The sequence below is a fragment of the Juglans regia genome, chromosome 2, assembly GCF_001411555.2.
Source record: "Juglans regia cultivar Chandler chromosome 2, Walnut 2.0, whole genome shotgun sequence".
NCBI lineage: Eukaryota > Viridiplantae > Streptophyta > Magnoliopsida > Fagales > Juglandaceae > Juglans > Juglans regia.
Window position 1 is genome coordinate 35,975,282 of NC_049902.1, and position 19,083 is coordinate 35,994,364.

The 19,083-nt window shown below is 36.5% G+C and overlaps 3 protein-coding genes and 1 pseudogene across 3 annotated transcripts; 1 reads left to right on the forward strand and 3 right to left on the reverse strand.

The window, feature by feature from the left end:
* Window positions 1-94: 94 nt before the first annotated feature.
* LOC108983937 (fatty acid desaturase 4, chloroplastic) lies at window positions 95-1,496 on the reverse strand. Its single transcript, XM_018955731.2, has one exon. The coding sequence runs from the start codon at window positions 1,268-1,270 to the stop codon at window positions 347-349; it is 924 nt and encodes a 307-aa protein (XP_018811276.1). The 5' UTR covers window positions 1,271-1,496; the 3' UTR covers window positions 95-346.
* A 950-nt stretch (window positions 1,497-2,446) lies between these two features.
* Window positions 2,447-6,845, forward strand: LOC108983926. The gene is made up of 7 exons (XM_018955721.2): window positions 2,447-2,884; window positions 3,575-3,715; window positions 3,817-4,182; window positions 4,646-4,891; window positions 5,029-5,121; window positions 5,731-5,931; window positions 6,293-6,845. The coding sequence occupies exons 1-7, from the start codon at window positions 2,564-2,566 to the stop codon at window positions 6,506-6,508; spliced, it is 1,584 nt and encodes a 527-aa protein (XP_018811266.1). The 5' UTR covers window positions 2,447-2,563; the 3' UTR covers window positions 6,509-6,845.
* A 359-nt stretch (window positions 6,846-7,204) lies between these two features.
* On the reverse strand, window positions 7,205-9,945 carry LOC108983951 (annotated as a pseudogene).
* Window positions 9,946-12,193: 2,248 nt separating this feature from the next.
* Window positions 12,194-14,675, reverse strand: LOC108983960 (beta-amyrin 28-monooxygenase-like). Its single transcript, XM_018955770.2, has 5 exons — window positions 14,184-14,675; window positions 13,519-13,960; window positions 13,119-13,306; window positions 12,683-13,003; window positions 12,194-12,241 (listed from the first exon to the last, which is right to left on the reverse strand). Exons 1-4 carry the CDS (start codon window positions 14,673-14,675, stop codon window positions 12,704-12,706), a joined length of 1,422 nt encoding a protein of 473 aa, XP_018811315.1. The 3' UTR covers window positions 12,194-12,241; window positions 12,683-12,703.
* Between the last annotated feature and the right edge of the window lie 4,408 nt (window positions 14,676-19,083).

A 19,083-nucleotide genomic window follows, 5' to 3' on the forward strand; every position in this document is an offset into this window, starting at 1 on the left:
GCAAAAAATAAACAGGTGGTCGCGCTTTGGTTGTGCAATCGTCGATGTTGTATCAAGTTCCCTAAACAACACTGATGATGTTGCCCTTTTGGTCTTAGTTAATATATGGTTCTGCCCATGTTGATGGTCTCATTGTACCAATGTCTCTAAACGACAACTTACAAAAAAATTAAACAAAAAAGTTGTCACGATGCATTTTGCTTATTTGAACGGCCTTCACTGTGGGAATAAATGTCTATCCACAAATTACATATATCGCATTGCAATTTGCAATAACATGCACCCACAAACAATGGATCATAAATTCTAGCAAGAAAACCCGACCGTGTGAAAAAAGAAGAGGAAGTCAGTGGGCTTTAATTTTAGGAGGGATCTCATTCTCTTCGGTCCACTCAGAGTTGGGCTCACTCCATGATCGGGGTCTCACCCCTAGCTTAAAGAACAACATCATCTCCAATGCTCCAAAAACCTTTTGTCGATCCAAGAATTCATTCCAAACCCCACTCACGATGCAGTAGTTGTTGTTATAAGGCGGACGATGATGATCAGCATGTTGAGAACGAGACACGAGCAGCCCTGCATCTTGCAATGCAACCACCAGTGGCGGTAGCTTGCTTTTTGTGGTGTGAGCCCAAGCATGAAATTGCTGGCTAAACATAATGCAGCCCGAGCACACCCACACGAATCCGTGAAAAACTGGGTCGTTGAAAGCAAGGTCTAATGGGAGCACTGTGAAGGTCACTGCTCGAGCAAGGGCGTGTAAGTTGTTCGCAAATTGGCGCCGAGTGATCGTCCATGGCCATTTATGGTGACCTTGAAATGCCTCTATTTGGGCACCAAAAAATGGAGTAGACGCTCCGCCATAGTTGTCGATACCCCAGTGGTACACTCCGGACCCAAGGTCTGCTAAAATGTAACCGACCCAGCCTGCTAAAATGGGCTCGAGCCATAGGTGTGATTCTGCTGCACCCGTTGCTGCTTTTGCTAGCGAGATGAGCACCGTGGTGCACCCACTTGCCACCCATGCACGATGAGACCATGTTGATTTCAGTGTCGGGTCGTGGAGAACGGGACGGTTAGGATCTGTGACAGAGGCTGGTGAGGGATCGAGCCGTGGCTCCATGACTAATTGGTCAGAGTTACGCCTTGGCTTGGCGGTGGTGGTGGTGGCGGCCAAGCAACATACGCGGGTGCGGTTGAACGGCCGGTGGCACCGGTAGACATGGTGCCGGAAGCTTAAAGGGTACTTGTGTTGAGCTAAGATTGACATTGGAAAGTAGTGTCGAGGAAGAAGTCCCAGTTCTAGTGCCTAAGGGGAGGGCGGACTTAATTATATGAATGACTTGCAACATAGAATAGTGGCTGCGGAAGGGGCTGGTGGCTTTGTGGAGGGGAATGAACAAGAGTACGATGTGGTGAGCATAGAGTGTGCGTGTCTAGAAAGGTTGTGGCGTGGGTGTTGGATCAAACTTTTGTTAAGGTTTTCTTGGACGTCTTTGACACTCAAAAGTCCTTGGCTTTCGTTTGCCGATCCCAGTGGTAAGCAAGCTTGCATGTGGTCCATTTAACATTAACTTGGCCTTATTCTGAGCCATTGGATTGACTTCTGACGATATGGTGTGGGTGCTGAGGTCCCAAAAAAAGGGGTTTTTATTGGAGTATTGTTTCTAATAATAGTGCAGGTGAGGCATATTCGAATCCTACAGCATCCACGACCTTCAGAAATGTCATGATTTATCGAATATCATTATCCGAATGTCAAATTTAGAGTGGGTAATGGTAGTACGTAAACACTAAAATCAATCCATTTCTACACTACTTGCATGCTTTTCCCTCATCCCATCTTTTTTTTTAAATAAAGAAAAATAAAGGAATGCTAATTACCATTTTTTTCCCAAAAATATTTTTAAAGTGGCAGCTATTATTTTCCTCCTTGCCAAACGCCCTTACTCTTAGCATCCTCCTCCTCCTCCAACCCCTCCACCTGCAATCGCCAAGCCGTCACTGTTGGTGTTCGCTCTCCTCTAGGCCTATGGACCAATGACCCTAATTCCTTTAGCCCTTTTTACAAAAATTGTACTGGACTCTTTAATCTTGGTCAGGCTTTTATCCCAAGTATTTCCCAACCCCTCTATGGATAACATGATTTAATAAGAAGAGGGGAGGAATCATGAATCCGCCAACCAACAACCCTTTTGGAAGCTAAAAAAATCAGTCATAATCTCACTGTATAATGCTGTAGCATCATCATCATCAATTTTTTGGAGATCTTTGTATGTCAGAAACACTAATAGAGACGAAATAAGGAGGACAAAATCATGATGTTTGGTATCGAGTTTGGGCTAAAAATAGAAGATCTAGACAAGTTTGTACTTAAAATAAAAAGGGCAACACAACAATATATATACTATATAAGAAAAAGGATGCAATTCGGAGAAAGTAAAAGTTGTCTTCCATGGAGAGATAAAGAGACGGGGAACGTGGGAGGAATCGATTCCTTCACAACCCCATCTGTCACTGATTAAGTATTTCCCCGTTCTACCCCTCTTTCTCTCCCATACCCATGGCTCCTTCACCATCTTTGCTTTCCTTCTTCTTCTTCTTCTTCTTTACCGCGGTTTCTTTCTTCTCTCTACTTCTACATGCGGCAAAGTTGCCATTTTGCCCCCGGGATGTTCTCCCTCTGCTGCCCAGACAAGTCTCGTGGCCTATCCTCAACTCGCTCCATAGCCCAGTGGACCTTCTGCCCTCTTTCGTGGGCGCTGCTTCGTCCCCAAACGACACTCTGGAGTGGAAGGGCGCGTGCTTCTACGAGAACAGGGCTTGGATCGAGTTCCACAACAAGAGCGGCTCTGAATTTGGCGGTGGAACCCTTCACATCAAGGTCTGGTTATTGAGTTCACTGACCTTTATTTTTGTTCCTTCCCCTTTTCCTGGCTCTTTGGTTTGTGTTGGCTTTCTTGACTTTTTGAGTATCGGTATCTGGCCATTTGTCGAATTTGGCGGTGGAACCCTTCCGGTCAAGGTGTGGGATGAACTTGATCTGGATTTTTTTCCCTGCGTGGTTTCTTGAATTTAGCTAGTTTTCTTGGAGTTCGGAATTGTGACTATCCGGTTGTTGTAGTTGTTGAACTTTATTGCTGGTCTTGAGTCGAACTCGTATAGATGTTACTCTGATGGGTGAGTCTGAGGGTTCGTGGCTTGCAAGATACATAAATTATAATTGGAGTTACGCTTCGTCCGGAATTAGATTGTAGCTGGTTTAAGTTTCGATTATGATTCAGGGTGTAATTGAGACTAAACACATCATAGCATTGCATCATATAAATGTGTTTGAGTTCTATCATATTCATAAATCTTTCGAGGACTTGTGGTCCAAAAGGTACTTACTTTGGCAGTGGTTTCTTGGATACGTCGAGGTTTTTCTGCTTCTCATTGAAAGGCATTTGCTTCGATGCTGCTCATTCTGCTAGTGTCTCCTGATTATGATATGGGATGCTGTTTCAAACACTGTAGGTTGTCTTTTAGCTGATGAAAGAATAAATCGTTAAGAGTTATGTTTGTGCCTGTCCAGGTAAGCAATGCTCATAGTTGGACATGCATGGATCTTTATGTCTTTGCAACTCCATACCGTGTGACGTGGGATTACTATTTTATATCTCGGGAGCATACATATGAGTTTAAAGAGTGGCAAGGGAAAGCTGAGTTCGAATATGTAAGTTGCCACTTTCTGTTATTGAAAACTTCATCTACTAATTTTTTTTTCTGCGCATGAATTTTGCGGTAGACGTGGCTTTTAGTTTCTACCTGAATCAGGTGAAAAACAGGGGAGTCTCTATCTTCCTCATGCAAGCAGGGATGCTGGGAACTCTTCAAGCATTATGGGATGTCTTCCCCTTATTTACAAATACTGGATGGGGTGAGAACTCTAACATCGGATTTCTCAAGAAACACATGGGGGCATCTTTTGAGCAACGTCCTCAACCCTGGGTGACAAACATCAGTGTTGATGATATTAAATCTGGCGATTTCCTTGCGATATCCAAAATTCGTGGCCGATGGGGTGGTTTTGAGACTCTAGAGAAGTGGGTCAGTGGAGCATATGCTGGTCATTCCGCTGTTTGCTTAAAGGATTCTGAAGGAAAGTTATGGGTTGGTGAATCGGGCCATGAAAATGAAAAGGTGCAACTATGAAACAAAATTATAGCATGGTCTTCCTTGTAGCATGCAGCTTTTTTTTACAGATATCCCTTGATATCAATATTTTTGTGATATTTTCTTCTAAATATAATTTAGGAATTTATGGTATATCTCTTTTCAGTAGATTACGGGAAAGCATCTCTGACATTGCTATCCTGGCATGATCTTCCAGCTGACAATCACAAGGATTGGAAGCAACCAACAAAACAGTTTAGGCAATATTGTACGCCTAATTTATAAACTTTTATATTTGGGTGTGTACCCAATTTTGTTTTTATTTTTTTCATTTTCTTTGTTCTTTAATTTTTTTTTATTAGCTGAGCATCCGTCTCTCTCTCTGATAAGTAACAAATAGCCTAGTATCTTATATAAGGTCTACTTTTATGTAACTAGGATTTGGAGTTAATGTGCCAGTGTTTTATCTCTACTTTTTTTTTTTTTGTAGGGAGAAGATGTAATTGCCATGTTACCATGGGATGAGTGGTGGGATTTTGAGCTGAATAAAGATGATTCCAATCCCCATATTGCTTTGCTTCCGCTGCATCCTGATATAAGAGCAAAGTTCAACGAGACTGCTGCATGGGAGTATGCTCAGAGCATGGATGGCAAACCATATGGTTATCATAATATGATATTTAGTTGGATAGACACTATAGACAGGAACTATCCACCTCCGTTGGATGCTCACCTGGTATGTATATTTTAATAGGATAACGATTGGCAGATTTAATTCAAAGCATTGTGGTTTCTCAGAAATCTCAGAAATGGTACCTTTCTTGTAGTCTTGGCTTAAGTTAGTGGTTCTAACTGTCAAAAGTAATTCTACAGGTTGCTTCTGTAATGACAGTTTGGAATCAAATACAGCCTGAATATGCTGCTAACATGTGGAATGAAGCCTTGAACAAACGACTTGGAACTCAGGTATTTTTTTTATAAGTGAAATAAAATTTTATTAAACCAAGTAATAAGGCATAGCCCAGTACACAGGGAGTATACCAGAGACAGTTAGGAGCTAGAAAAGGAAACAAGAAAATCATGAAAACTAGCCCGATTAAGAATAATAGCTGAGGCCCAAAGAAATAAAGTATGGAACTCAGGTATCATAACAGCCCTTCATCTACTTTTGTCAGGTTAGCTTATTGAGGTGTAAGTTGAAGCCATGAAATATATTTATGCAAAAGATAGATAGCCTAGCATTAAAGAATGAGTTAGATGTAAGTGGTTTGAAAAACACAAGCCTGTCACTGTAGACCATAAGGGAATTTGTTACCTTGAAAGTCCTGTCATGCCTTACCTCCTTGGATCAAAAATAGATATTATGGCCAAATCTAAACCCTCCTAACCATTAGATCTGATGGCTAGAAGATTGTTATATCAACTTCTCTACATTTTCCTTCCTTTTTTAGGTTTGCTTAGAAGTCAAGCCATTGACCAAGATCATTAATTGAGAGCAAAAAATGGACATCATTTTTAAAATTCATTGTTATTCATGATTCTTGTATTATCTGAGTTGGTTCATGTTCCATGCAGGGTCTTAGTCTTCCTGATATTCTTGTAGAAGTTGAAAAGCGTGGGTCGTCTTTTGATGAATTGCTGACTATACCCGAACAAGACGACTGGCTTTACGCTGATGGGAAGTCGACATCATGCGTTGCTTTCATTCTTGAAATGTATAAGGAGGCAGGGTTGTTCGATCCGATTGCCAGCTATATTCAAGTCACCGAGTTCACAGTGAGTCTGTCAATAAATAAATTCCTTTATATTCTGGAGTAAAATCTCATTATTGCATAAGCTCAATAAGTTGGGTTAATAAGTATACAAGTAAAGAAGAAGACAGTACATTATATACAGCATCTGAATGATAAGAAATCTGCTGTTGTACCGGTTGTATGTGCAGATATCTTATGTCACTGGTAGATGATACCCCCTTTTATCTCCTCTCCGGTTTGGATTTAGTAAGCTTTAAAACATTCAAAATGACAATTAGAGTGTCATAGATAATGTGAATGCCCATTCAAGACGGTATTTTTTACGTAATATGCAAGTAAACTCTCTTTCTATATTTTAATTTATTTCTCTGCCACGAATGCAGATAAAGGATGCTTATAACCTCAAGTTTTTTGAGAGTAATTCAAGCCGGCTGCCAAAATGGTGCAATGATGGGGACAATGTGAAGCTCCCTTTTTGTCAGATTCGAGGGAAGTATCGAATGGAATTACCTGGATACAATTCCATGGAAGCATACCCGCATATGAACGAAAGATGTCCATCTCTGCCTCCTAAATACTCAAGGCCACAGAATTGTTAAGTCATTTTTTCTTATACTCCGGAAATTTTATACACGACGATGATAGCATGCCAGGCTCCTTCACTGGTAGGACTACTGTATAGTATTGTTTGATACAATGGTATAAACTGATCCAAATGTGAAGGATGTATTTTTTTCGTTTTTAATCCCAGTTGTAAATATGGTGATCAGACGGTAGTCTACTTTTCCCCTTTTAATCAGCAATATCAACTATTGAATTGTTGTACAATATGCATGAAAGCAAGAGGATGACTCGTTATGTCCATAGTATTAGTGTTTCTTTCTAGTAGTCTGGAGTTTACCTAAACGAAATTGAAACAGAAAATTGTTTGGTCAAGTTACAAACAACCATGGGGACAGAAGCTTCCACTTCGTTCCCGCAGTGTCCTTGATCTTATGGGATGTTGTATTTGGAACTCAAGTTGTTCGAGTTTGGACTTTATTTTAGTGCAACTTAAACAGGTGGAAACTGCTGGTTTGTTGCTGTGATTTTACAAGTTTGGACTTTATTCTAGTCATTAGTTGAACTTGATTGTATATTTGAGCCAATTTTGTAACAGCGTACTCTATGCAATCAGGATGTATAACAATAATGCTGTAAAAGACAAAGCACGAAACTAGTTCCAGTACTAAAGATCTTATAGTGGTATATAAGACGGGCATTATTCTAGTTACAATACTAGCGATCTCGTAGAGCTAATATAGTTGTTTCTTTGGCACAAGTTGGATCGGCAGTCCTTGAGTTGGTACTGGTGTGGGATCCCTACAGAAGGAATTGTCTGCACATAGCTTCCATGTGAACTGAGTCACCAGGTGATGAATTGTGACAAGGGTTTCGATTCTTGCAAACTCGTATTCTAGACATATTCGTGGACCTCCTCCAAATGCAACGAAAGAGTAGGGCGGGACCGATTGGTTTTCAAATCTACTTGGATTGAACTTTGATGGTTCTGGAAATATGCTACCGTCCGTATGTGTTATTGGTGTAGTCCAGAATATCTGAATGTCACAAATAGAGGGGCTTCAATTCCATAATTGTATAAGGGAAATTTATATTGGAACAGCAAAGAAGAGATCAAGAGCAGAGTAAAATCAAGAAATGGGATTTCACTCACTTGCCACCCTTTAGGGATTAGGTATTCACCAAACTCGATATCTTTCTAGGCGATCCTTAAGCCACCAAATATAAGAGGAACCATTCTCAATGTTTCCATTGCTACTTTCCAGGTGTACTTCATTTTGGCCAAGTCTTCCCAGGTTAGGAACTCTCTGGAAAGCTTGCTTTTTGTTATCTCTTCATGCTCTGCAAAATTTAATTTGCAGCCCACTAATGTGTCTTATATGAGCAAGATTCTACATAACTGGACCATTCTAGACCATTTCTCTTATTTGATTTTCCTAATGGTGAATGAAGTTTCCGTGTTCTTCCATCTCCATGCATTCAAATTTATCTCGATTTTAAAATTGTATGAGAGAGAGAGAGAGAGAGAGAGAGAGTCTTATGTATACCTTGAACAACTACTGCATAAACAGCTGGTTCGTTGGCCAGAAGCCTCATTATAAAAGTTATCAGCACAGATGAAGTATCAAATCCAATAACCATGACGATCATAACATTGTGTACAATCTCATTCACAGTAAGTGCTTCTTCATTGTCCTCGTTGCGGATGCTAAGCAGGCAAATGATGAGGTCTTGGTGAGGAGAAGCAGCCTTATGCTCAAGTTCCACTCTCTTCTCACGTATGACGTCCTTGAGCATGTTCTGAACTCTTGTGCTTGCTCTCAAGCTGCAGTTGTAGCGTGTGAAGGGCAAGTTGATTGGGACCGACCACATTCCTTCTACCATATCTTGGAAGCAAGACAAAAATGCCTCTCTTCGACCTCCTCGCTCAAGCCCGAATAAAATAGAACAAATTATGTCAAATGTGAGGGTCTTCGCTAGGGGCAACACCTTTCAGCAAGACATAATGTGTACTTCAGGGACTACAAAATTGTGAAATCACTTTCACACACACACAAATATATTAAGTATCTCATAAGTTGAGGAAATTCTAAAGTAAGTCATGTTCTGATTTCAGTACACTTGCCTTGTAAAAGGCTATTTACTGTTTGTAGTATGGAATTTTCCCTTTTCTTTCGGCTGAACTAAGAAAGATAATGACGTTTTGGAAAAGGACCAATCTATTAAGCGAGAAATAACACATTTATTAGCCGCATTCAATAAGTATCTCATACATTGACTTCTTGTTTACCTTGTCAATGAATCTCAAGGTGTCTCCTGACTTCTTTATCCATCTTCCCCACATATTGCTTTAATGATTCAGGTTTTAAGAATGATACAAATGCGCTTCTGACACACTTGTGATCTTCAGCATTCAGCTCCAATATATTCCGGTCGCCCAAAATCATCCGAATAGACTAAGTTTGCCGATATCATTGGTGAATAAAAACTTGTTTGCAGCTTGCCCAGAAATGAACATTGTTGGTTTGCCGAAGAGGCTTAGCTTCAATATTGGACCATACTTTCTGATTCTTGCTTCTAGCCATTTTTCTGCAGTGTTGGCACGTAGGGGTGATTAACGGTCCGGTCGGACCGAACGGACCGACCGTTTCGGTCCGGACCGGACCGGACCGAGACTTAGACCGGTCCGGTCCGGTCCATATTTTAGAGGACCGAAATCATTCGGTCCGGTCCACGGTCCACAGTTTTTTCGGACCGGACCGGACCGAATGAAAAATTAAAAAAAATATATTTTTTATATATATTTTATATATAATAATTGTACAATTAACAATATAAATTTTTAAATATATTATTATTACTTGTTAATATTCTATAAATTAACAATATTTTATATATATCTTCATTTAACCTATCACTATTAACAATATAAAATTTTAAATATACTATTAACACTTGTTAATATTCTATGAATTAATAAATATATAATATCAATTAGTTAATTATATAGTAATTATATAAATTAATAATATAATTTTCATCTAATTTATTATCATTGACCATATAAAATATTTTTTTATTGAGTTTGTTACATAATCCACATTAATAAGTCACTTAATTTAATTTAGTATTTTAAATAAATTTTTTTTATTAATTATTAAAAAAAAAAAAAGAGGGTAGACCGACTGGACCGGACCGGACCGATAGCTATCGGTCCGGTCCGGTCCCTTTGGGTGTTCGGTCCGGTCCGGTTCGGAAAAATAATGGACCGAAAATTTTCGGTCCATCGCCGGACCGGACCGGACCGGCCCGTTTGCAGCCCTATTGGCACGCATGGCTCGAAGGAGGCTTATGCTTTGGCCGATAAAGGGTATTCCTAGTGACCCTGGAGGCAGCCTTTTTGATGATCTTCTTCCCCATGAAAGGAGAAGGAAGATGGCGTTAGGAAGAGGAAAATAGCTAGGATAATATTCATTGTTTTGGGTGTCTATGGTATTTTGAAGCTTGGTTGCTCGGGGAGATACAAAAGACCTATGAGAGTGAACTATCTAAATAGGCTCACGGTAGGAACTTGATTTCTTTTTCATTTTTTGTCTTTATTTATCTTTTCAGTTTTTGTATTATTTCTTGTCTTCTTTTGGGTTGTAAACCTCTGACCTCTTCAGGAAAGATAAACAACAAACAAGGATGACATTGATGTAGCCTGTGATCTCTCATTTAACAATTGGAAAACGTTGTGTGTCGCAAGGAGAGGAGCTACATGCTTGGTTGATCAGATGACAACGTATACCTCGGTTGTCTGGTTATTGGAATCTTTAAAGTTAAAAGCTTGAGACTAATTCTATTATTTATATGAATGATTGTTTATAGGCCAATGTACTAAAACCCCCATTTTTTATTAGTTTTGTGAATGTTTGGGTTTGTATGGTAGTGCAAATGGATGCGATTACCAAGGGTATATCTTGCTTGCTTATTGACCAACTTTAATTGCTCCAGTTGATATCAGTAAATGAATATTACAAAAGATTACATTCACATATTTTAACGATATAAAGGGCATCCCATATTAATCTCAAAATTGTGATTCCATGGAGAATACTGCCAAAAGTTTTAATTTAATACATGTTTCCAAATTTCAATGTGATATGGAAGAATCTTGTTTCCATACAAAGTGAATGTATGGAGAGGAGAGGAGCTACATGCTTGGTTGATCAGATGACAACGTATCATGGTAATGTCCAACAAATTTGTCGGTTGTCTGGCTATTGGAATCTTTAAAGTCAAAAGCTTGAGACAAATTCTATTGTTTATATGAATAATTGTTTATAGGCCAATGTACTAAAACCCCCATTTTTTATTAGTTTTGTGAAGGTTTGGGTTTGTATGGTAGTGCAAATGGATGCGATTACCAAGGGTATATCTTGCTTGCTTGTTGACCAACTTTAATTGCTCCAGTTGATATCAGTAAATGAATATTACAAAAGATTACATTCACATATTTTAACGATATAAAGGGCATCCCATATTAATCTCAAAATTGTGATTCCATGGAGAATACTGCCAAAAGTTTTAATTTAATACATGTTTCCAAATTTCAATGTGATATGGAAGAATCTTGTTTCCATACAAAGCGAATGTATGGAGAGGAGAGGAGCTACATGCTTGGTTGATCAAATGACAACGTATACCTCATGGTAATGTCCAACAAATTTGTCGATTGTCTGGTTATTGGAATCTTTAAAGTTAAAAGCTTGAGACAAATTCTATTGTTTATATGAATGATTGTTTATAGGCCAATGTACTAAAACCCCCCCTTTTTATTAGTTTTGTGAAGGTTTGGATTTGTATGGTAGTGCAAATGGATGCGATTACCAAGGGTATATCTTGCTTGCTTGTTGACCAACTTTAATTGCTCCAGTTGATATCAGTAAATGAATATTACAAAAGATTACATTCACATATTTTAACGATATAAAGAGCATCCCATATTAATCTCAAAATTGTGATTCCATGGAGAATACTGCCAAAAGTTTTAATTCAATACATGTTTCCAAATTTCAATGTGATCTGGAAGAATCTTGTTTCCATACAAAGCGAATGTATGGAGAGGAGAGGAGCTACATGCTTGGTTGATCAGATGACAATGTATACCTCATGGTAATGTCCAACAAATTTATCGGTTGTCTGGTTATTGGAATCTTTAAAGTCAAAAGCTTGAGACAAATTCTATTGTTTATATGAATGATTGTTTATAGGCTAATGTACTAAAACCCCCATTTTTTATTAGTTTTGTGAAGGTTTGGGTTTGTATGGTAGTGCAAATGGATGCGATTACCAAGGGTATATCTTGCTTGCTTGTTGACCAACTTTAATTGCTCTAGTTGATATCAGTAAATGAATATTACAAAAGATTACATTCACATATTTTAACGATATAAAGAGCATCCCATCTTAATCTCAAAATTGTGATTCCATGGAGAATACTGCCAAAAGTTTTAATTTAATACATGTTTCCAAATTTCAATTTGATCTGGAAGAATCTTGTTTCCATACAAAACGACTGTACGGAACTTACGCACTCCACGACTTCATGTAGCATTATTCTTCTCTCCTAGGAATAATTACAAGAGGTCTAGGGCTTCCTTGGCGTTGGTCAACAACTCTATAACAATCACAAAGGAGAAATCTCCAACACCATCAATCGGCCTTGGGATGGAATAGGGTTGCTACCAGTTATAATTTTGCACACATGAAACCCAGTCATCAGAGAACTGCAAAAAAAAAAACAAAAACAAAAACCCAAATGGTATTAGCATTGGAAGACTCAAATACATATTGTATTCACACGGAAGTTTCCCATAACGCTTGTACATTTATCAAGAACTCTAGCAAGAACCAAGTTTACCTATCTATAACCTTCAAAGTTGAGTTCCACAATACTTGAACACATAACGGTTAAATGATCAACAACTGCTCATGGCTGAGTAAAGAGACATATTGCAACATTATCACCATATGGTAACCATATTTCAGCTATTTTTGCAATATAGTATTCTCATTGTGCAATTAGGATACATGACAGAAATGATGTCTAAGACAAGCATGATCTAGGTGGTTCCAGCACTAAGATCTTGTAGAGCTATGTAAGAAAAGCATTATTTTAATGAATACCTTGTACAGCTAAATAAGAAAAACATTATTATTATTATTACCAAACTAGATATCTCATGGGGCTAACATAGCTTCTTTGGCATGAGTTGGATAGGTAGTCCTTGAGTTGGTACTAGTGTGGGATCCCTACAGAAGGAATTGTCGGCAAGCATCTTCCATGTGAACTGAGTCACCAGATGATGAATTGTGACAAGGGTTTCGATTCTTGCAAACTCGTATCCTGGACATATTCGTGGACCTCCTCCAAATGCAACGAAAGAGTAGGGCGGGACCGATTGGTTTTCAAATCTACTTGGATCGAACTTTGATGGTTCTGGGAATATGCTATCATCCATATGGGTTATTGGTGTAGTCCAGAATATCTGAATGTCACAAATAAAGGGGCTTCAGTTCCATAATTGTATAAGAGAAATTTATATTGGAACAGTAAAGAAGAGATCAAGAGCGTGTAAAATCAAGAAATGAGATTTCACTCACTTGCCACCCTTCAGGGATTAGGTATCCACCAAACTCAATATCTTTCTGGGCGATCCTGAAGCCACCAAATACAGGAGGAATCATTCTCAATGTTTCCATTGCTACTCTCCAGGTGTACTTCATTTTGGCTAAGTCTTCCCAGGTTAGGAACTCTCCGGAGGGCTTGCTCTTAGCTATCTCTTCATTCTCTGAAAAATTTAATCAGCAGCCCACTCATGTTTCTCATATGACCAAGATTCTACATAACTGGACCATTTTAGACCATTTATCCTATTTGACTTGCTTAATGGTGAATGAAGTTACCGTGTTCTTCGTCTCCAAGCATTCAAATTGATCTCGATTTTAAAATTGAGAGAGAGAGAGAGAGAGAGAGAGAGAGAGAGAGGAGTTTTATGTATACCTTGAACAACAGATGCATAAACAGCTGGTTCATTGGCCAGAAGCCTAACTATAAAAGTTACCAGCACGGATGAAGTATCAAATCCTGCAACCATGACGACCATAACATTGTGTACAATCTCATTCACAGCAAGTGCTTCTTCATTGTCCTCATTGCGGATGCTAAGCAAGCAAGTGATGAGGTCTTGTTGAGGAGAAGCAGCCTTATGCTCAAGTTCTACTCTCTTCTCACGTATGAGGTCTTTGAGCATGTTCTGAACTCTTGCACTTGCTCTGAGGCCGCGGTTGTAGCGTGTGAAGGGAAAGTTAAGTGGAATAGACCACATCCCTTCTATCATCTCTTGGAAGCAAGGCAAAAATGCCTCTCTCCGACCTCCTCGTTCAAGCCCGAATAGAAGAGAGCAAATTATGTCGAACGTCAGGGTCTTCGCCAGGGGCAATACCTATTAGCCATACAAAACGTTTACTTCAGGGACTACAAAATTTTGTAAATAAATTAATGCATTTTGATCTCACTTACTGAAATCTCCCATGACAGAGATATATACATACACATATATATAATCGATCTTAAAAAGAAAAAAGAAAAAAACTAAACTTGAGGCACCTTTTTCCTTTGAAACAATGTATATTTCATTCAATGAAGTTTAGCTAGAATCAGCATACCTTGACTTGTTGCTTGCCTTGCCAATGCATCTCAAAGTGCTTCCTGACTTCTACATCCATTTTTCCCACATACTGCTTTAATGATTCAGGTTTTAAGAACGATACAAGTGCGCCTCTGACTCGCTTGTGATCTTCAACGTTCAGTTCAAATATATTCCGTTCACCCAAAATCATCCGAATAGATTGATTTTGCCTATTAGAAATTGCACTACTATGGCTGGTAAATACAAACTTGTTTGCAGCCTGTCCAGAAACAAACACTGTTGGTTTGCCGAAGAGACTTAGCTTTGATATTGGACCATACTTTGTGATTCTTTCTTCTAACCATTTTTCTGTGGTGTTGGCACGCATGGCTCGAAGAAATCCTATGCTTTCACCGATAAAGGGTATTCCTAATGACCCTGGAGGCAGTCTTTTTGATGATCTTCTTCCCCATGAAATGACAAGGAAGATGGGCATCAGGAAGAGGAAGATTCCCAGGAACATATTCATGTTTTGGGTGTCTATGGTGTTTTGAAGCTCCCCGGAGTCAAAGACATATATAATAGGATTGGGGCTGTTAAACGTCCAATATCAGCCGGACATTCCAAAGAAGAACTGATAGAATAATGCTTAAGCACAGTTTGAACAATTTCATTTCATTATATTTTATTTTATCATTATAATTTTTTAAAATTTTTATATAAAATATAATAAACAATTCAAAATTTTCAAATCTCAAAACAATAATAATATTAAAAAAATAATATTTTATTTAATTTTTAACTTTCATCTCAATTTATTTTATCTCAACTCATTATAACGTCGTGGTACGATGATTGTGCCGCTAGATTTGACCGATTGTGTAATTTTATTTTTAAATTTATTTTTTTAATGATTCAAAATTGAATATAAATACATTTTTATGTGTTTTTTTTAGAATAAAAAGTATTTAGAATAAAAAGTTATACACCGTAAATGTAGTTTCCTTGGTTGATCAGATGACAAAGTAATATTTATGGAAATGTACAAAGTTTTGTGAAAGGCTTCGGATTGTAATGTAGTGGATTTGGAGAATCACAAGTCACACCTTCCACCGGCAGAGTTGAACCATTCAGCTATAGATTATTAAACATGGAAAATTAAAATTATATACACTACACTACTACTTTATTTTCATTTTATTATATAAGATGTGACATTTATTATCATTAGGGAAAAAAATAGAAAACTAATAGAGCAACAAAGAGATTCCACACACTCACGTGGCATATCAATTTCCCTTTCCCTTTCCCTTTCCCTTCCTACATTTTCCTTCCCAGTCGTGCATGAATTGTTGCCCACAACTTGTCGGCAGCCGTCTTGAATGAAAGAATATTTCAAAAAAACTTGTAAATTGTTTTAAGAGTCGTGCTACACCTGTGTGTAGCTTGACAAATTCTCCCGAAAAGGCTAAATGTCTTTTTTTCATACATTTTTTTATATCCTTAAATATTTAAAACAAAAAATCCACAACATTATTAAAAAGATACTTAATCACTAAGTTTAAAAAATATATATAAATTGCTAGACACTTTCCAATCCACTTGTGGTATTAACGTTGGAAAAGCTCTACTGCTCTAGCGAGGCCATCCAGGCTATGGAACCCAACAAAGTGAAATGATCTTAGTAACATTGAAAAACTTGAGATACAGAATGTGTAAAAATGTCATTTTTGTCGATATTTCCCAACATCGTGTAAAAGGAATGTGTAAAAAACTTTCTTCCCATTCCATCTCGTGTATACCTGCCGGCGAGGAAGGCTCCAACATTGGGGACTATAACTCATCTCGTACAATCATTCATCTTTGTTTGTCTCTAGGTTTATGTATTCTTTGTTTGTCTCTATGTTCATGAAAACAACCTAAATTAAAATAATATTGTATGTAATCAATCATGATTGAAAAGTATTTTATATTAAAAGGATAGGAGCTATATTAGAAATGTAGCTTCCTTGGTTGATTAGATGAGAAAGTAATATTTATGGTAATGTCCAAAAGTTTGGTGAAAGGTTTGGATTGTAATGTAGTGGATTTGGAGAATCACAAGTCACCCTCCACCGGCAGAGTTGAACTATTCAGCTATAGATTATTAAACATATTTTGCAGGAAAATATCCACTTTACTAACCTTGTGTATGATATATCTAACTTGTTGATAAACTGTGCTAAATGACGTAACAGTATAAAACATGTTTATATTTGTTCACTATATACTGTATAGTTTAAAGATATAAAAGGATATATTATTATGAAATCTTAATTATACCCACAAGTGCACGAACTGTATCGAAGTATAGTTTTAGCAAGAACGATGTCAAACTCATAGGAACCTATAAAAAAATAGGAAACTAATTAAATATAAACTAAATAAATTTTAATCTAGTTACGAGTTGTAAAGTAAAATAATAAATTACTCATAACTAAACAATGAATTAATCAAAGTAATAAATAATTAATTTAATAAAGCAATCACAATAAAAGAACTAAAAAAATTTTAAAGTTTCAAATTAATCTAAATAACGAATAAACTATTAATAGAGAATGAACTAAAGTTTTGGAATCCACCTCTTTAATTCCATAATAATATATTTATTATAATTGATTTTTTCAAACATCTGCATGATAATGTACCTACATATTTACAAGATGGAGAAAAACAACTGTTGGGTTAGAGATAGAGCTACACTGCTAGCATCGAAAGATATCAAAATGTACATTCAGAAAAATTATTCTCATCAATTACTATTTATCATATCACATTTCATATTTTATAAAAAATATATCATATTTTATGAAAAATACCATACACTTTATAAAAAAGTTATAAACGTAAAGTGTGAGAATGAATAGTGATTGATACATAATAAATCTCATAGATCCAAACATATGGTTTGCACAAGTATTTAGATTCTATCATGCACACACCCGGAGCCAGCTAAGCCATGTTCTTTGTTTTTTCTTTGGACAGAGAGAGCTGTCTAGATTGATGACGTAAATCTTCTGATATATTAATAAGCTTAACAATGCTGTTATATATTTATAAGAGAACTTGGATGTACTCTAACAACGAGTAATTAGCTCTAATAACGAAAGATGCCAACTTTAGCTGTCCCGTTGCCACAAAATCCAATATAAATGTTATGTTTTGTTGTTGAATCAAATTAAACTCATTTTAATTTAATTTAAATTAATTATTAATAAAATTTATTATTTTTTGAACTTTAGAATACGTTTGGATCATCAATCCATCTCAATTCATTTTAATTTATCCTCTAAAAAATTAAATCTATCTTAATTTAAAAAAAATTAAATTTATCTTAATAAAATTTATAAAATATTATTATTCACGATTCAATTCAGCTTATCTTACTATCCAAATGTAACTTGTAATATTTTTTCAATTCATTTATTAGGTCCTTCCTTCGATGAGGTGTAATGTAATTTTGTATAAAAGAGTAATGATATACCCATAACATTTTGTATAACATATTGTACAACAATATGTTAAACGAAGAATATTTTTATAAAACATCTTATAAAAATAACATAATTTTATAAAAATACCCCTCATTTAACATATTATTATATAATATATTGTATAAAATGTTGTGAATTAATCATTTTCCATACAGTAATGGACAAGCATGATGGAATAAAGTTGAGATTCCTTTTCCATTCACTCTCTCTCTCCCCCCGCTTTTCTTCTCTTCAACTTTTGATTATTTTTTAATAAAAAATAATATAATTATTTAAAATAAATATAAAATTTATATAAAATAATAATAAATTTTTAATAATAGATATCAATATTTTTCAAGACGATTACATAAAATTTGTACATCTTACAATTATATATAACATTATTTTTTTCTACATTTGCTTTTATTTTTCTTCTTTCCAGCTTTTGTTATTCTTAGATATCTAAAGAAACAAAACTCCCCCTCGGCCCCCTGACATTTTTCCGGCATATCAACAAAGTCCATGGTACCAAACTCCAAAAATCACAAACGTTACACCCTTCAAACATCAAAGAAGAAACCCAGATCAAAGTCAATAGAACTTAAACAAGAATTACTTTAAAAACCAGGAAAGTGAACAAACCGTTCTGCTCTCAAGTATCAATGAGTATCAATGTCAGAGACGAGATTAGATTACATGAGTTGAGAAGTTTCGTAAAAACAAATGAAGTTAGATACCCAACGACAATGAGCATCGATTCGATGCCCACACCCCAGCTAAAGAAGCTGTGCTACCCTTCATAATTTTTTATTTTATTTTATTCTTGCAAAATAAAAAAATTATTTTACTCATAATCTGTATATCATATATTTGATAAAGAAAAAATAAATAAATAATTAATTAATTATATATAATGTGTGGTATAAGAATGATGAATAGACGAGCATACAACTTTGAGAGATGATATGAGAATTTTATGTTTTATTTGAAAGTTTAAAATATTATATTTTAATATTATTATTATTTTAATATTTAAAAAAATTGAATTAAGATTTGAAAAAATTGAATTGTTTATTATATTTTTGTACGAAGATGTTATGAACCTACTAGGTAGAACTCACCCTTGAAAACTAGCTTACAAGGGAAGGATGCCTATGAGCTTTTATAAACCATCAACCAATCACATATTTAGTCGATGTGGGATCGTAATAACCACCACCTTTCGCAGCCGACGTCCACGGCGGTCCCGGTACTCACACTGGCTGGCTGTGCGCTAGGTCTTTTCCTAACTCCGGACAAACAATGTCATGCCGATATCACCCTTCCGTGCCGCACTATTGCAACCGTCGCAACATGACCTTAGATGTGGGGTGGCTTTGATACCATTTGTTATGAACTCATTAGGTAGAACTCACTCTTAAA